At 40.8% G+C, this 13824-nt stretch overlaps 1 protein-coding gene across 1 annotated transcript; it reads right to left on the bottom strand.

Annotated features, from left to right (window-relative positions):
* Positions 1–339: 339 nt before the first annotated feature.
* On the bottom strand, positions 340–12288 carry tnk1 (tyrosine kinase, non-receptor, 1). The gene is made up of 14 exons (XM_034136944.1): positions 12009–12288; positions 9195–9373; positions 8790–8860; positions 8492–8674; positions 7371–7523; positions 6984–7261; positions 6460–6586; positions 6161–6307; positions 5931–6025; positions 3922–4164; positions 3147–3211; positions 1913–2361; positions 1723–1818; positions 340–840 (listed from the first exon to the last, which is right to left on the bottom strand). Exons 2-14 carry the CDS (start codon positions 9355–9357, stop codon positions 664–666), a joined length of 2247 nt encoding a protein of 748 aa, XP_033992835.1. The 5' UTR covers positions 9358–9373; positions 12009–12288; the 3' UTR covers positions 340–663.
* Between the last annotated feature and the right edge of the window lie 1536 nt (positions 12289–13824).

Here is a 13824-nt window from a genome sequence, read left to right on the forward strand (position 1 = left end):
GTACTGGGCAACATGCACATTATGGTGTCCATATCAGCGTCCTTTATCTAACCTATTTTAGATGCAACAAAGGGTGACAAACCTCTCCTCTGGTCACATATTGAATATCATACAGCTCCACCCTCTGGGAAAATATGGAAAATACAAGAAGAGTATTCCTCGTGTGGACATGTCCATCCAATGCTGCTGGGAAATAACTACAATTAAAATATAATTGAGGCTTACAAACCTTTGACCTTGCATTCAGGAATATGTAAGGCTTTATATTTAATAACACAATAAAGACACTTAATCTTTCTGAAGACCAGCTGAATAAACGGCTCATACATCACACTGCAGCTGAGTACAAAGACAACAATCATTTTATTTAATAAAACAATAATTTCTAATACAATATGTACACATTCATTAAGATACAAAAAACTATGTTCACAAAATGTGCTGCTGGAGAGTATCATTCAAATACAAAAACAGTGAGCCAATTTCTGCTTAATTTTTCCATTTTCCATTGAAAGACCATCACTTTTATATGACCTCCTATCTGTTCCCACATCGAGGTGGTCAATGAAAGGTTTTTTTGGCAGCTTCCAGTGCCAGCATTATTGCTGAAAAAGTAAACCATCTCAGGAAAATCAACGGTAAAATCAGCCAATAAAGAACACTTTAGACGCGCCTTTCTGCGCTTATTTGCGGTCGCTCCCTGTCCCCGGGGCCCGGTCTGTCGTCCCGGGACCAACGGATCAGGTATCTGCTGGCCAGCTGCAGGTTCCACTGGTATCTGGAGAGGACCCTCAGACAGTCCTCTCTGGAGCACAGGCTCAGCGAGTACAACTGCTCCAACTGAAAGACACACATCAAGGGAAAATGGATCAGGATCAAAATATACCTTTGTAGAGACATGAATTCATTGACTCTGCCTTCATTTATGGAGACAAAGCAAACAAAACCAGCTGGTTATCTTTCTGAGGGTTTCAGGCAGGTTTCACTTCTGCCTGGACCTCACGAACCAGCAATCAATTGCAAAAACTCAGCTCAGAAAATTGCACACAAATTCCCTATTGATGATATAATGAGCTTAACTGTGAGAAACATAAACACTTAAATATGCAAATGAATTAGTTAGAGAAAACATGTTTCCGATTTGATTTGATCCCTGCTTGGTATAGAACTTAAATGAAAGTCTTGCTAAATCCCTGGGGTGGCTTTACATTTTTTCACCGCCTGGATTAACCTGTAATGTGAACCCAACCCTGGCCACAACCCCCACCTACCCATATACAGTCCTATTCCAGATAACCCCAAGGTTTCCTGCAGGACTATTTAAATTGTTATTTAAATATTTAGACATATACAAAATTATTGAAATAATAAAAAGGCAACTGGTGCATGTCACATGTGAAATACTGTACTTTGGTGGGGAAAACTCCCTAATAAAATGCAATGACCAAATCCAGTTGATATGCAGTGAGTTATATTCTAGGTCCTCCACACCCAGTTGCTCATGCAGTCTTGTATTTCTATATGTGATATTGTACTTATTTCAAGTGAGTCATTTTGAATTGAAGCTTAAAAATGTTCAGTTTTCCACAGCAATATATCACTAAGTTTAGCCTATTTTGTGCTATATTTCAGTGTATTTTCTATATTTTATTGTATCTCTTTATTATTTTCTATGGGCTACTGATATTTCTTTTAATATTGTTTATATTTTTTATTTCTGACCTTGAGTTGTTGCTCAGCTCGCAGCGGGTTCCAGTCACTACGGTGAAGGGCAACATGAACCTCTTCAAGGGTCACTCCGTGAACTGCCTCCATAACCTGGGAAGAGCAGAGCGACCATTGCTTCATTTAGAAAACTGAACACGTTTAACACAGAAAAGCAAAACGATTATCCTGTCAATCAGTGGTTTACCTGTGCGGTGAGACTTTCTCTTGTATTCTGCACATGAGTGGACTTGTCTCTCTCTCTCCCTCTGTCAGGGTAATCATCTAGCTGGGGGGTGGAGCGTGCCAACTGGCTCATCTTGACCAGGTTGGTGCCTCCGATGCCCTGTGGGGGTGGGGGTTGAGCTGGAGGCTGGGATGGAGGGACCACGTTCACCTGGGGAGGCCATGTGGTGCCCGGTACTGGGTGGATTGGGGGTTTCCTCTGAGGTTTCATGTTGAAGCGGTTGGGGTTGGGGGGCGGGGGGCGTGGAGGCGGGTTGACGCTGGCCTCGCTGAAGCGCCGGGGGTCCTGCTGTATCAACACATTGTGAGCTGGGGGCATGAGTCTGCCGTGCTGATCCACTCTGAGCGCGCCCACAGTGTGAGATCGGGAGCGGGATCCACTCATAACGGACTCTAAACTATGAGACATACCTGAAGACAGGGGCAAAATGAAATACTAATTATAAAGCAGTTCTCCTAGCTGAGATTGGATGTGGGAACGGATAGAGACACTAGAGGGCAGAATGGATAAATACATTTACTTCCTGGATGGATAAGATGCCTATAGTGATAGCATAACAAACAGCTACAGCTTTCAAAAATATAAAAATAGAGTGTGTGAAGAAATAAATGGACAAAAAGCGTTATTAGCTATATGTAAAATAGTTTTAAATGGGAAAACTTATTATAATAAAAATCTAATATGTTATCCTATGTAACTAAAAAAAACATTCTCCCATTCTTTGTATTTCCACAAATTAAATAAACTAATTTTGATTTTATACACAAACATTCATCTGTTTGCATCTTGCAAATTATTTATCCAATATATCACATTCCATTTACTTGTATATAGACTCTTCTTGCACTATTTTATCTGTTTTATGTCCTATATATATTAATGTTGCACTGTTGGAGGAGCCTGTGACTTAAGTTTTTCATTGCCATATCCACACTGTAGCTAACGGGCAAATGACAATAAAAGCCTTGAATCTTCAATCTTGAATGAGCCGTTGCTTCTTGTGTAACCTTAACCCCTGAGTGCTCTCAGTGTCAGCTATAACATATTTCCCAATTCATTTCTGTAGAGCATATGTTACAGTTGATGTCATCACACATTTTAGAACATTGATGTTTGGATCATGATAAAATGTCTCTGATATTTTCGTACATCTTGCAGCTTCACTCACTCCTCTCATTTTATTTGTATTCCCTACCTGCCATATTCTGCAGATTGGAGCCCTCCTTCTCCCTGCCGGGGCCTATCCTCCAGTTGCCGCTGCTGCACAGGTCAGAACAGTACACACATTAGTCAGACAGCCTCACACTAACTTTATTATTGACTGACAGCAGGTCAAAGTTCAGCACTGCACTGTTGTTAGCAATAAAACACAGTGACTAATGGGCCTGAGATGGACGTTCTATTTCTGATGCTGGTTATGTAAAGGGAACTTGGAAATCACAGCTAACAACTCTTTTTCTCAGTTTTGCAGTATTGTGTGTAGGGCAACCAATAACTGAGGAAAAATGAGGCAAAGGCCACAAAGCAATAAAAGGTACGCCTACACTAAACAGTTTACAGTATATTGTGAAAAACAGCCAGTCCAGATGAACTTTGAATCTCTGGGCCTTTTCCTCTTGTTACATGGTGTCATTTTATCAGCAAGTAATTTGACTCACTGTCTATGAAAATGAAAAAGAAGCCTATATGAGATCCTGACTACTTTATCACTTTGCTGAGTCTGTAAACTATGATTCCTGAGTCATTTTATTGCCATGTAAGTTCCAGTTTATCACATACTTAAATTTGATCCCTGCAGTAAATTCAAAACTTCAACACAAAGTACTTTCAATTTAGCGTCAATAGAGTTTGACAGCAGACAATTTTGATCACTAAAGAACAATGATGTGAGTTTTTGTTGTTCTTCAGAGCAGATTTTGCACCATTGTGCGATCAGATATTGTTTTAGACGAGAGTAACGAATAACTGACTTGTCCAGGTTCTCAGGTGTCCCCCTGCAGAACTCAGGTTTGATGTCTCCATGAGCGACATGCTGCAGGCTGCCTCTCAGCGGGGTTGAGATGTAAGGGGTGGAAGTAGGGTTGGATCCATTGTTGTTGGCAGCAGCAGCAGAAGGGGGGGCGGCAGGAAGTGACGGCACGGTGAGACTGGCAGGGAACCAGCCCACTGTCAGGGTCCTCTGGTTCTGACCCTTCCACTCACACAGCTCCAGACTGCACAGAGAGAGACAATAGTTGAACAGAAACAGCTTCATTTGTTTAAAGTGAACTTTGACTTCTACTATAACAGTGGAACAAGTAGGCATGTGTCTTAAGCTTGGAATTAGAAACCATAAGATACTGGGAATACTAGATCGAGTAAGTCTGTGGCAACAAAACCCCTGAATGTAACTTCACTTTTCATTTTCTAAGAGGATAGATGTGTTATTTTTTCTTTTTAAAGTTACAAAGTCTGGCTTTAACTGGCAGAAACTGTCCGGTTCCTAGGAGGATGCATGTGATGTTGTGTTACCAGACTTCCTTAACTTCTCTAATGGCGCATTTCCACTACACGGCCTCGCTCGGCCTCGCTCGGTTTGGCTAGGCCTCGTTAGGCCTCGTTAGGACTGGCTCACTTTATGGCGCATTTCCATTACAGTTTAGGAACTGGGGTAGTAACTATAGTAACACAGTGTAGGCGGAGCCGTGACGTCATCTTCAATGAGCACCCCAGAAAAACAACATCAGCCGTTAGCTGTTAGCACTCAGAGCTCACAGCTCCTCATATATGTTCAGAAACTAGACAAAAGTTAAACAAGTACAAACCACAGACTGCCTGTGTCATGGCGAATACAGTCGCTGCTTTATTTATGTCTGTATAGGCCGTTGTTGTGAGTGTGGACGGTCGGAGCATATACTGCGTTAGCTTAGCCAATCTCCATCTAGAAAACACGCATTTTAAAAGGTTTTTCGCCTGCCGTCTGTCTGCAGACTTGACAAAGCATTAATTCATGGTTTTTACTAACCGGTATCAGTATGTTGTTACTTCGGCATCATTTTGAAACGTGTATTACAATTAAATCACGGTCAAATATGTTCATTTTGTTGTAGTTGTAGCCCCCTTGCCAGCGATTCTCTCTCTAGTTTAGCAAACTCAGCCCGACTCAGCCTGGTTGTTGGCCCGGAAAGAACCTCGATTTTATGGGGCCAGAAAAACTGTGAAATAGTACCCGCTAGCCGGAACTACGCTAAGTGGAAACGCAACCAAAAACGGGCCCCGCACGGCTCGGCACGCTTAAAGCGAGCTCCGCGCTGTAGTGGAAATGCGCCATAAGCCTTACTTTAGAAGAGTTAGAGGCTAAATAACACCTCCATTTGCTAAAAAATACCTAAGTGTTGCAACAATTACTGTAATAAGTGGACTTCATGATTAGATACACAAAAATATATTGCATACATTGATTCATAAAATGCTTAATATAAATGGCTTGAGCTTGAATAATTCTGTACCGATGTGTGTGTACACACTGTGTTATTAATAACAATACCTACAGAGTTGAATCGTGGTATATTATGTATTCTTACACCAGTTTATTTTGTGTATTTTACTGGCACTAAACACTAGCACTCTAATTTGACAGAGGCGGGTTTCAATGCATGACTAGGGGCCCTTCCAGAGGCTGAATAGCAATAAAGAAAGTTATGTTTTAAAATACTTATTAAGGTGTATTTATTGCTGAATGAAGATTTCTGTATGCAAAAGAACACCAGCAGACTGTGGCACAACAAATACATCTTAAGCCTGTTCAGCAAAGAAACACTTTATAGTGTCATAGCTGCTCGACTTGTTCAAACAAACAAAGCAAAATGTGCTCGAGTTACGGCTGGAATGCCATTCGAGAGGCTGATTTAAATCCCTGTTTCATCTTAACAAAGGCCCATTGTGCAGGTCAAAGTTTATCCTTTACTCTTTAAGTCCCACCCTCCTTTCTCTCACCCACCCATGGTCTATGACGGTCACAAGGTCGTTGGGCACAAGTGCAAGTTTTCTGGGTTCAGCAAAGTCTCTGGTTGCTTGCACTTCCATTGGTTTAGCCTGTGAATACAGACAGAGGAGTTGAGGGTAAAAATGCATTACATTTAATTCAGGTTTCTTCCAATAAGAGTTGATCAATAGTCCCTCCACTGATTTCTTCACCGGGGATATTAAGTTTCACATTATTTTGCTGACCTCTGACGCCATAGTGATGAGCTGTGCGAAGTTGGGTCTGTCAGCAGGATTGCAGGCCCAGCACTTCCTCATGACGGCGTACAGTTCTTGGGGGCAATCCGGCGGTTTCTCCAGACGCTCCCCCTCCCGCTCCACACGCCACAAAATCTGGATTAAAGAGAGTGAATGTCAGAGTCACTAAAACTGTGAGTCACACCGTCATCAGGGCGGGGACACGCATTCCACACGAGGACAAACACTCTGATTGGCATGGATACAAAAACTAAAAGCATGTTCACATGTTGCCGACAAGCGTGTACCTGTCTGCCTGAAAGCCCGAACCACGGCTCCTCGCAGTAGGTGAACATCTCCCACAGGGTGATGCCAAACATCCACACGTCAGAGGAGTGGGAGAAGGAGCCGACCCGGAGACTCTCTGGAGCACACCTGCAAGAAAGAAGTAAATAAAGACGTGATTATAGAGAATTTTAAAGAGGCCCCATCATGCTTTCTGGGGTTTCCCCTTTCACTACGTAACACTTGCCCTTCTATTGGCTAGCGCTCCAACACATTGTACGCCAAAGGGTGGGATATTTCCGACACATTTCTAAGCAGTTGACCAATCACAACAGAGCCGGCCAGCTAGCCAATCAGAGCAGACTGGGCTCTGGTGTTGGACAGAGGGTGAAAAGTATGAGAAAAATAAATACCTTTTTGAACATTATAGCAGGTAAACATGTCACAGTAGAGGGACAAAATACAAATATGAAACCTTAAAATGAGCATAGCTTGTCCTCTTTCAATGTTATCTCCCCCTCCAGCCCATTTTCTCAACACTCCTCACCATGCAAATGGTATCCTCCTGTGTGCTTTCATCACATAGTGGTCCGTCTCTTGGCTCAGGCCTCTCATCAAGCCAAAGTCTCCGATCTTCACAATCTCCCTGGATGACAGCAGGACATTTCTTGCAGCCAAGTCTCTGTGGATAAATCTCCTCATCTCCAGATAGTCCATACCCGCTGCGATCTGGGTAGCAAAGAGCCAGAGACGCACCAGAGGGTACTCAAACTGACGGGAGCGCAGGGTGTCGTATAGTGAGCCCATGGGGGCCAGCTCTGTTACCTAGAAGAAAGACAAATATGTGATTGTGTATTGCAGCCTCTAAAACATCTTAGTTTGAATAGATCCATGTATGATCTCAATGTTAAAACATCAAATGAAAACATCTTACCATCTTGAGGGGCTGTGTGAGCACCACACCATAAAGCCGGATGATGTTGGGGTGGTCCAGGGATTGCATGATGGTCACCTCTTGGAGGAAGTCTGTCAGTGTCTCTGTCTGCCTGGACATGCTGCTCCTCAGTGACTTTACTGCTACAGGTAACTGAGAGGATGGAAAAGAGACACGGGTTCAATCCCAATCCTGCATCTAAACCCACAGCCTCTGGTTTTTCACAATAAGGGTGCGCCATGTTAAAAACCAGACGGTGTTTGGGACTTCTAGATAGGGTGTAACGGGACATGGTAACCCTCTGAGAGCAAGACCAGACTTGTCATTTGTCACTATCCCTTTCCCGTCAAGCATATACTCCCGGATTAAGACTGTCCCCGAGTTTGAGTTACGAGTCATAATGCCTTCTTTAACAAACTGAATGCCATTTTAGACCTGCATGTTAAGCACATATTGGTCGACCACTGCATAGTTTCATTTACACTATGATTATTATCTTTGCTCTAACTTTTCTTACTGGCGCTCATAAGTTTTTCATAGTTCTTTCGTGCAACGTGATTGGATACTGTCATATATCAACAGTTAGGCACTACCTGTGTCTGTCTGCTGTTAAGTGTGGAAAAAGTAGTTTACAGTGTGTTATTAGAGCCTTTAATGGTTGAAAATGGCTGTCTGCTGCGACTGAAAATAACGCTAACATTAACATAATAGAACAAAGTGCCGATAGACACTTAAATACTCTTATGTGCTATTTTCTAAGAGAACAAAAGCTACATGAGCTGAGGAGAATTGCGAAAGATGCTTGATAATTATTGGGTTTGTAACTTCCAACTTTGTGAACAACACTTGAATCCTGCACACACACCTTTACCAACACTTAGTTGATTTTAAAATCACATCACATGTTCGACAAAGTAAATTAAAAGCATTTTCCTTTATCCTTAAATAAATGCATTTGATATGTACTTATACTGTATTGGCATGCAAGCAGCAATCAAACAGAAAATGTTCCATCTATCTCATAGCACACTTGTAATGGAGGGTAACTATCTGTAGAAGATGTTACAGTATCTATCAGAAGGAATTGCCCAAAAAGATAGTTTATAAAATGTGTCTCTCACCACTCTCCCATTAGGCGTGTGCCACTCCCCCCTCTTCACCACCCCAAAGGAGCCGGAGCCCAGCTTCTCTGCCAGAATCAGCTCGCTGTCCTGGATCAGACTGGGAAGAGCCCGGCTAACTTCCTGAACCGGACCACCCCCTCTCCACTGATCCCCTCCTTCCGTATCTCGAGAGCTTGCCACCTTTATGTATCATTAAAGGAATAAAAACATATTACTGATAACCATGCCTGAGTACATGTAGTTCGCACACAATATATATTAACTTTACATCAAAGATATACTACATGTGTCCGACCTTGGCCACCCCCGGCCGTCCTCGAGCATTTGTCTTGTAGCGTTTCAAAGCCTCCCATAATCTTCTTTGTGCTGAGAGAAAAAAAGATATATAATTATATACAACAAGCAATACATATCTGATTTCAACAGGCTTTACATCTAAAGTAAATGTTTTACAACAGTGAATTAAAAAAAATTGTACTCAACAATAACTCTTTGCATCCAATAGCGAAGTCACAATGAGTAAACCAATGACTTATGGTCATATTTGTCAAAATCATTGACAAATGAATGCTGTTCTACATAATTGAACCGTCTTGTGGAGAGACAAACTGTGCCAAAGGGGAAATCCTCCCTGTCTGAGGAGACAGATACCTAATGATTTGTACTCATATGGATGTTCAAAGGAAACAATCTTGCTCACCAGGTTTGCTGATTCCTATGTGCTCCAGGTCGGACTCCTTGACGTAGTTGAAGTGCTCGATGCGGGTGATGTTGAGGCCATCTCTGAGGCGCATGTAGAACTTCTCCAACTGGACCTCTACCAGGAGATGGTACAGCCACTGAGTGTCCTGGTCCATCAGCATCACCCGACCTACCCGCCTGCACGGTCAAAGGTTCAACGTCAATTATAACAACTTTTCAGTGTTTTTTGTTGATTTAAAAAAAATACTTTCCATTAAATCTTTGGTATTTGGTCGTTGAAACTTCACGATCATCAAGCCCTGAATCACATCAAACTATTGACACAATAAACCAGTTCTCTATTTGAGTCTTCCTCGTCTCATTAAAGAGCCTGTTTAACAGTAACCCACTTGGGCCTTGTTAGGTAACCATGGCAACCTTACAAAAACGGTTGATGTGAGATGCCGGAGGGGGTTGGTGAGCTTTTAGCTGTGTGCCAACTTTTTAACAAGTTGTTGGTTTGTATCCAATGAGAGTCCTGTGTACTCTTTACAGCTACTACAACTTTAAGCTTAAGTCATTTGCATAAGTTCACACTTCCAAACAGGCAGTTCACTGACCCAATGAGAAAACAAAAATAAATGTAAAAGATCCTCTTTTCATTAGAAGCATGGACTCGTAGTTTCATCATCAGTGCTGGGAACTTATTTGTGACTAACGTGAACCGCAAAGACGATGACACTGCAGGAAACATGAAAAACTGAGAGGTGGAAACATTAGCTTGCTTGTGGTTTGGGGCAGCAGTCATTCAGGATCCTGTTCACACACAGCATTCATGTAAGTGCTAAACATGTGATGTGTTTGACAGCAGCATGGCAGCTCTTTTTGTAGCTTCATTTTCACTTTAAACTTAAAGGGGACCTATCATGCAAAATGCACTTTTGTACGTCTTTTATACATGAATATGTGTCCCCGGTGTTCCAGGGAACTCACCAAGTGTCAGAAAACACAACCCTCTCCATTTTCCTCCATACCCAAATCTCTAAAAAAGGGGCTGCAACGGATCTGATAAAGACTGATCCAGATTTGAACACTGTCCTGACGTCAGTGGCGCTACGGCTATTGGGCCAACTCCACCAATCAGGAGGAGACAGCCACGGCCATTGCCGTTCGAAAGCGCTGGAGACGCTGTAGTACATATGCCAGGCCTGTAGATGGTGCTGTTCTCACTGAATCTGCCCCTCCAAAAACAGAGCTAGAAATTGTCAAATTGAGCAAAATGAGGCATGGCTAAAATTCATGATCTGTTTGGTATTTTGAAAAAAAAAAAGTATAAATATGCCTTATATAGGTATGGTCCTACACTATATTATTCAAATATAGCATGATAGGTCCACTTTAAATATATTTGTTCTAATGTGCAATCTTATCTTTTAATAAGCAAATTCCAGTGCCTTTACTCAGAGGTGCAATAGCGAGAATGAGTTTGCACAACTTCCTTATTGCTTAAAATGAAAATGTAATACATCTTGTGTTGGTTTCTGCTCTAAGTGTTACTAGAGGGTTGTACAGCAATACACCCAATGCTTATCAGGCCAGCAGGTATGATTCAGGGAAGGCCTTCAGCATTCCCCTGTCAGCTACCCTGGGAAAAAATTAACAACATGCTAAACACGAGCAGAGCCACATTGTTTGCAATCATTGGGCTCGTTCTCTAGGCCAACTGATGCTTTAAAATCCAGGAGTGTGCAACAGGGTACTAGCCTGGGCTTGCATTAGTTTCTAGGGACTACTCCCAATTAATTTGCACCCAACTTGACTAAGTCTTGTCTGCGGGTTATATTCTAATTCAGAAGGGATAGATGGTAAACAAAGAGACCTCTGTGATCATTCTCTCTATGTACAGAGTGATCAATATTTAACCTGCCTGGCAGCTACTGAACAACTCTTGCAGCCTAAATGGCATGTGTGACCAAGCGTCAAACTATTTAGTTAATAGCTTAATTTGCTAAAAAGGCAGGCGTGGAACTTGCTTGACTTTTATCTTGCAACTTCAATATCTGCACTGTTGTTTATCCAATCCAAGAGTGGAGAGCCTTTGTTTACACTGGTGATGGCCGCTTCCTTCCAAGAACACATGGAGATCAACCAGCAGTGACCCACTTGACCCCTTAAGTCACCCATTAATGAAAAATGTCATAGACATATTACTACACGAGTGTGCCTCTTTCCCAAGATACTGTGTGTTTCTTCATGTACAGCAATAGGAGTGCAGTCATGAGCAGAGTTGTTTTAATTAAATCAAAATAGCAATACTGCAATGTAAAATACTGCATTTAAATAAATACAAGGTAAACATATCTAAATGCATCACAATAATCAGCAAATTGTACTTATGTATAAAGACTAAAAGGTACTTAATTCAGCAGAATAGCCACTCGATGATATGCTACATTTCTGGATTTATTATTAATGATGGATTACTGTAATCCATCACTAATAGTAGCAGGAAGCAGCATTTTAGTGTTGCAGGTAAAGTGATTTATGATGGTTTGGTAGTTTGATCCATAATAATGGATCATATTTTATGAACAAATGAACACCATTTCTGTAGCCTTTATAAAAACAATTAAACCTCAAGAAAAACCAGTACTTTTAAAAAAATATATTATTAACACAATTTAGTGACAGTTTTTTTGTCAATGCTATAAGGTATTAATTTAATATTTCAGAGCTTTTTGAAACCAGATATGTTGATATTCTTTCTGACATTCAGCATCTCCTCATAATTCAGAGTCCACAAAAACCCGGTCAGATAACTCATTTTACTCACCGTTAATCAAATTAGTCAGATATCCGGTAGGCTAGTTGACACCTAAATTTTATACGCCCGAGACAAGTGATCCATGTTGGCGCTGAAACCTCCAGAAAAGTCGACGGAGGCTTTTCCCCACAAATCAAAACTCCTCTCTCAATCCTAAACTTTCTCCAAAAAATATTCTGGCAGGTGATGTCAAAGTTTTTGTATCGTGTTTCTTTGAGGCACTAGAAGCGGGTTTGTGAGATCTACCTGTGTGTTTTTCAGCTCTTTTCTCCGCCTCTTTGCAGTTTCTTCACTGACCACACCTCTTCCTGCCTTTCTCACCTGAGCTCTCAACAACAGCTCAAACTTCCAGACGATATGAAATGACCTGCACAGGTAAAAACGTTACCGACATAGCCTACTGTAAGCACAAAACAGAGTATCTACGTCACTCATTAACAATGAGTCAACAGGGTTAACCTGACAGGGAAATTACATTACACACACATACATTGTGTTTAGCCTGTATTTTAAAATATTACACATTGTCATAAAGTCAAGAAAATATAGCTAATAAACTCAGTTACTAGTTTATTGGGTAGGCTATACGTGTACATAAGCTAGTTGGGTAAGCCTACATCTATATGTTCCAACAAACAAACTAGCATTTAGGTATATGCTACCTAATGCACCTAGCTAAAACTAAATGCTTGTTTATTTGGTACACCAAAAAAAAGACAAATTCTAGTTTATTTAATAGGCTACACCAAATGTAACACATTGCTAGTTTATTGTGTACACCATTATCGCATGGCTATATTTACATTGCACATATTGTACAATGTGCTAGCTAAAACTAAATGCTAGTTTATCTGATAGGCTACACCAAAAGTAACAAATTGTTAGTTTATTGTGTACACCAACATCGAATGGCTTTATTGTCATGGCACATATTGTACAATGTACTAGGCAAGGCAAGGCAAGTTAATTTATAGCCTATAGCACATTTCAACACAAGGCAATTCAAAGTGCTTTACAAAAATGAAAGACATTAAGAGCATTAAGAAACATATTATGAAATTACATTTAAAAACACTCATTTAAAAGCAACGATAGCTAAAATGTAATGCTAGTTTTCGGGTACACCTAGCTGAAACAGTTTTAGCTATTGCACCTTATTAGTTTTAGTTTGAATGAAACTAAATTAATCAACCATTCAATAAATACTTTCATAAAGTGTATTATGTTACGTTTTTGTAAGAAATTAGTGTCAATTGCACTGTATGGTCATTTTGTAGGCTGTATTTGTGATCCACATGACCCCTTTCATATAAATAAGTAAAACAGTTAAAAAAATAAACATTAGACCTGTAACCTCCATTGCAGAATGAATTATTGTATTGCAGCTTTATTAGACTGCATTAGTTATAAGCCAGAAGTATAATGAAATAGGAAATTGAATAAAATCAAGTCATATGAAGTGGGTATGATGTGTTATGTTTTTGGCCTGGATAATTATGCACTTGTAAAATGAGTCATTGCTAAGGTTAAAATGTTTTCCTTAGCGTAAATAACATGATTAATTGTCTCCATTTGCCATGTTCAGTTGTTTTCTTTCTGTTTGTATTCAACAGAAACTTGCTATGAGTCAAATGAAGAAACTCAAATGTGTTTGTGTCCTTGTCTTTCTCTTCTCCATACCTGCTGTTGCCAAGCAAGTTGGACAGGATTTTTTTTTATCTTCCTACATGTGTGTTCATTTGAATGCAAACCAGGCAGCGCTGTGGAGGACCTGCCTGCACTTTGCACTTCCTGTTACAGTATCTCCCTTAGTCGTTCCTCCCTG

Source organism: Trematomus bernacchii, unplaced genomic scaffold (genome assembly GCF_902827165.1).
Source record: "Trematomus bernacchii unplaced genomic scaffold, fTreBer1.1, whole genome shotgun sequence".
NCBI lineage: Eukaryota > Metazoa > Chordata > Actinopteri > Perciformes > Nototheniidae > Trematomus > Trematomus bernacchii.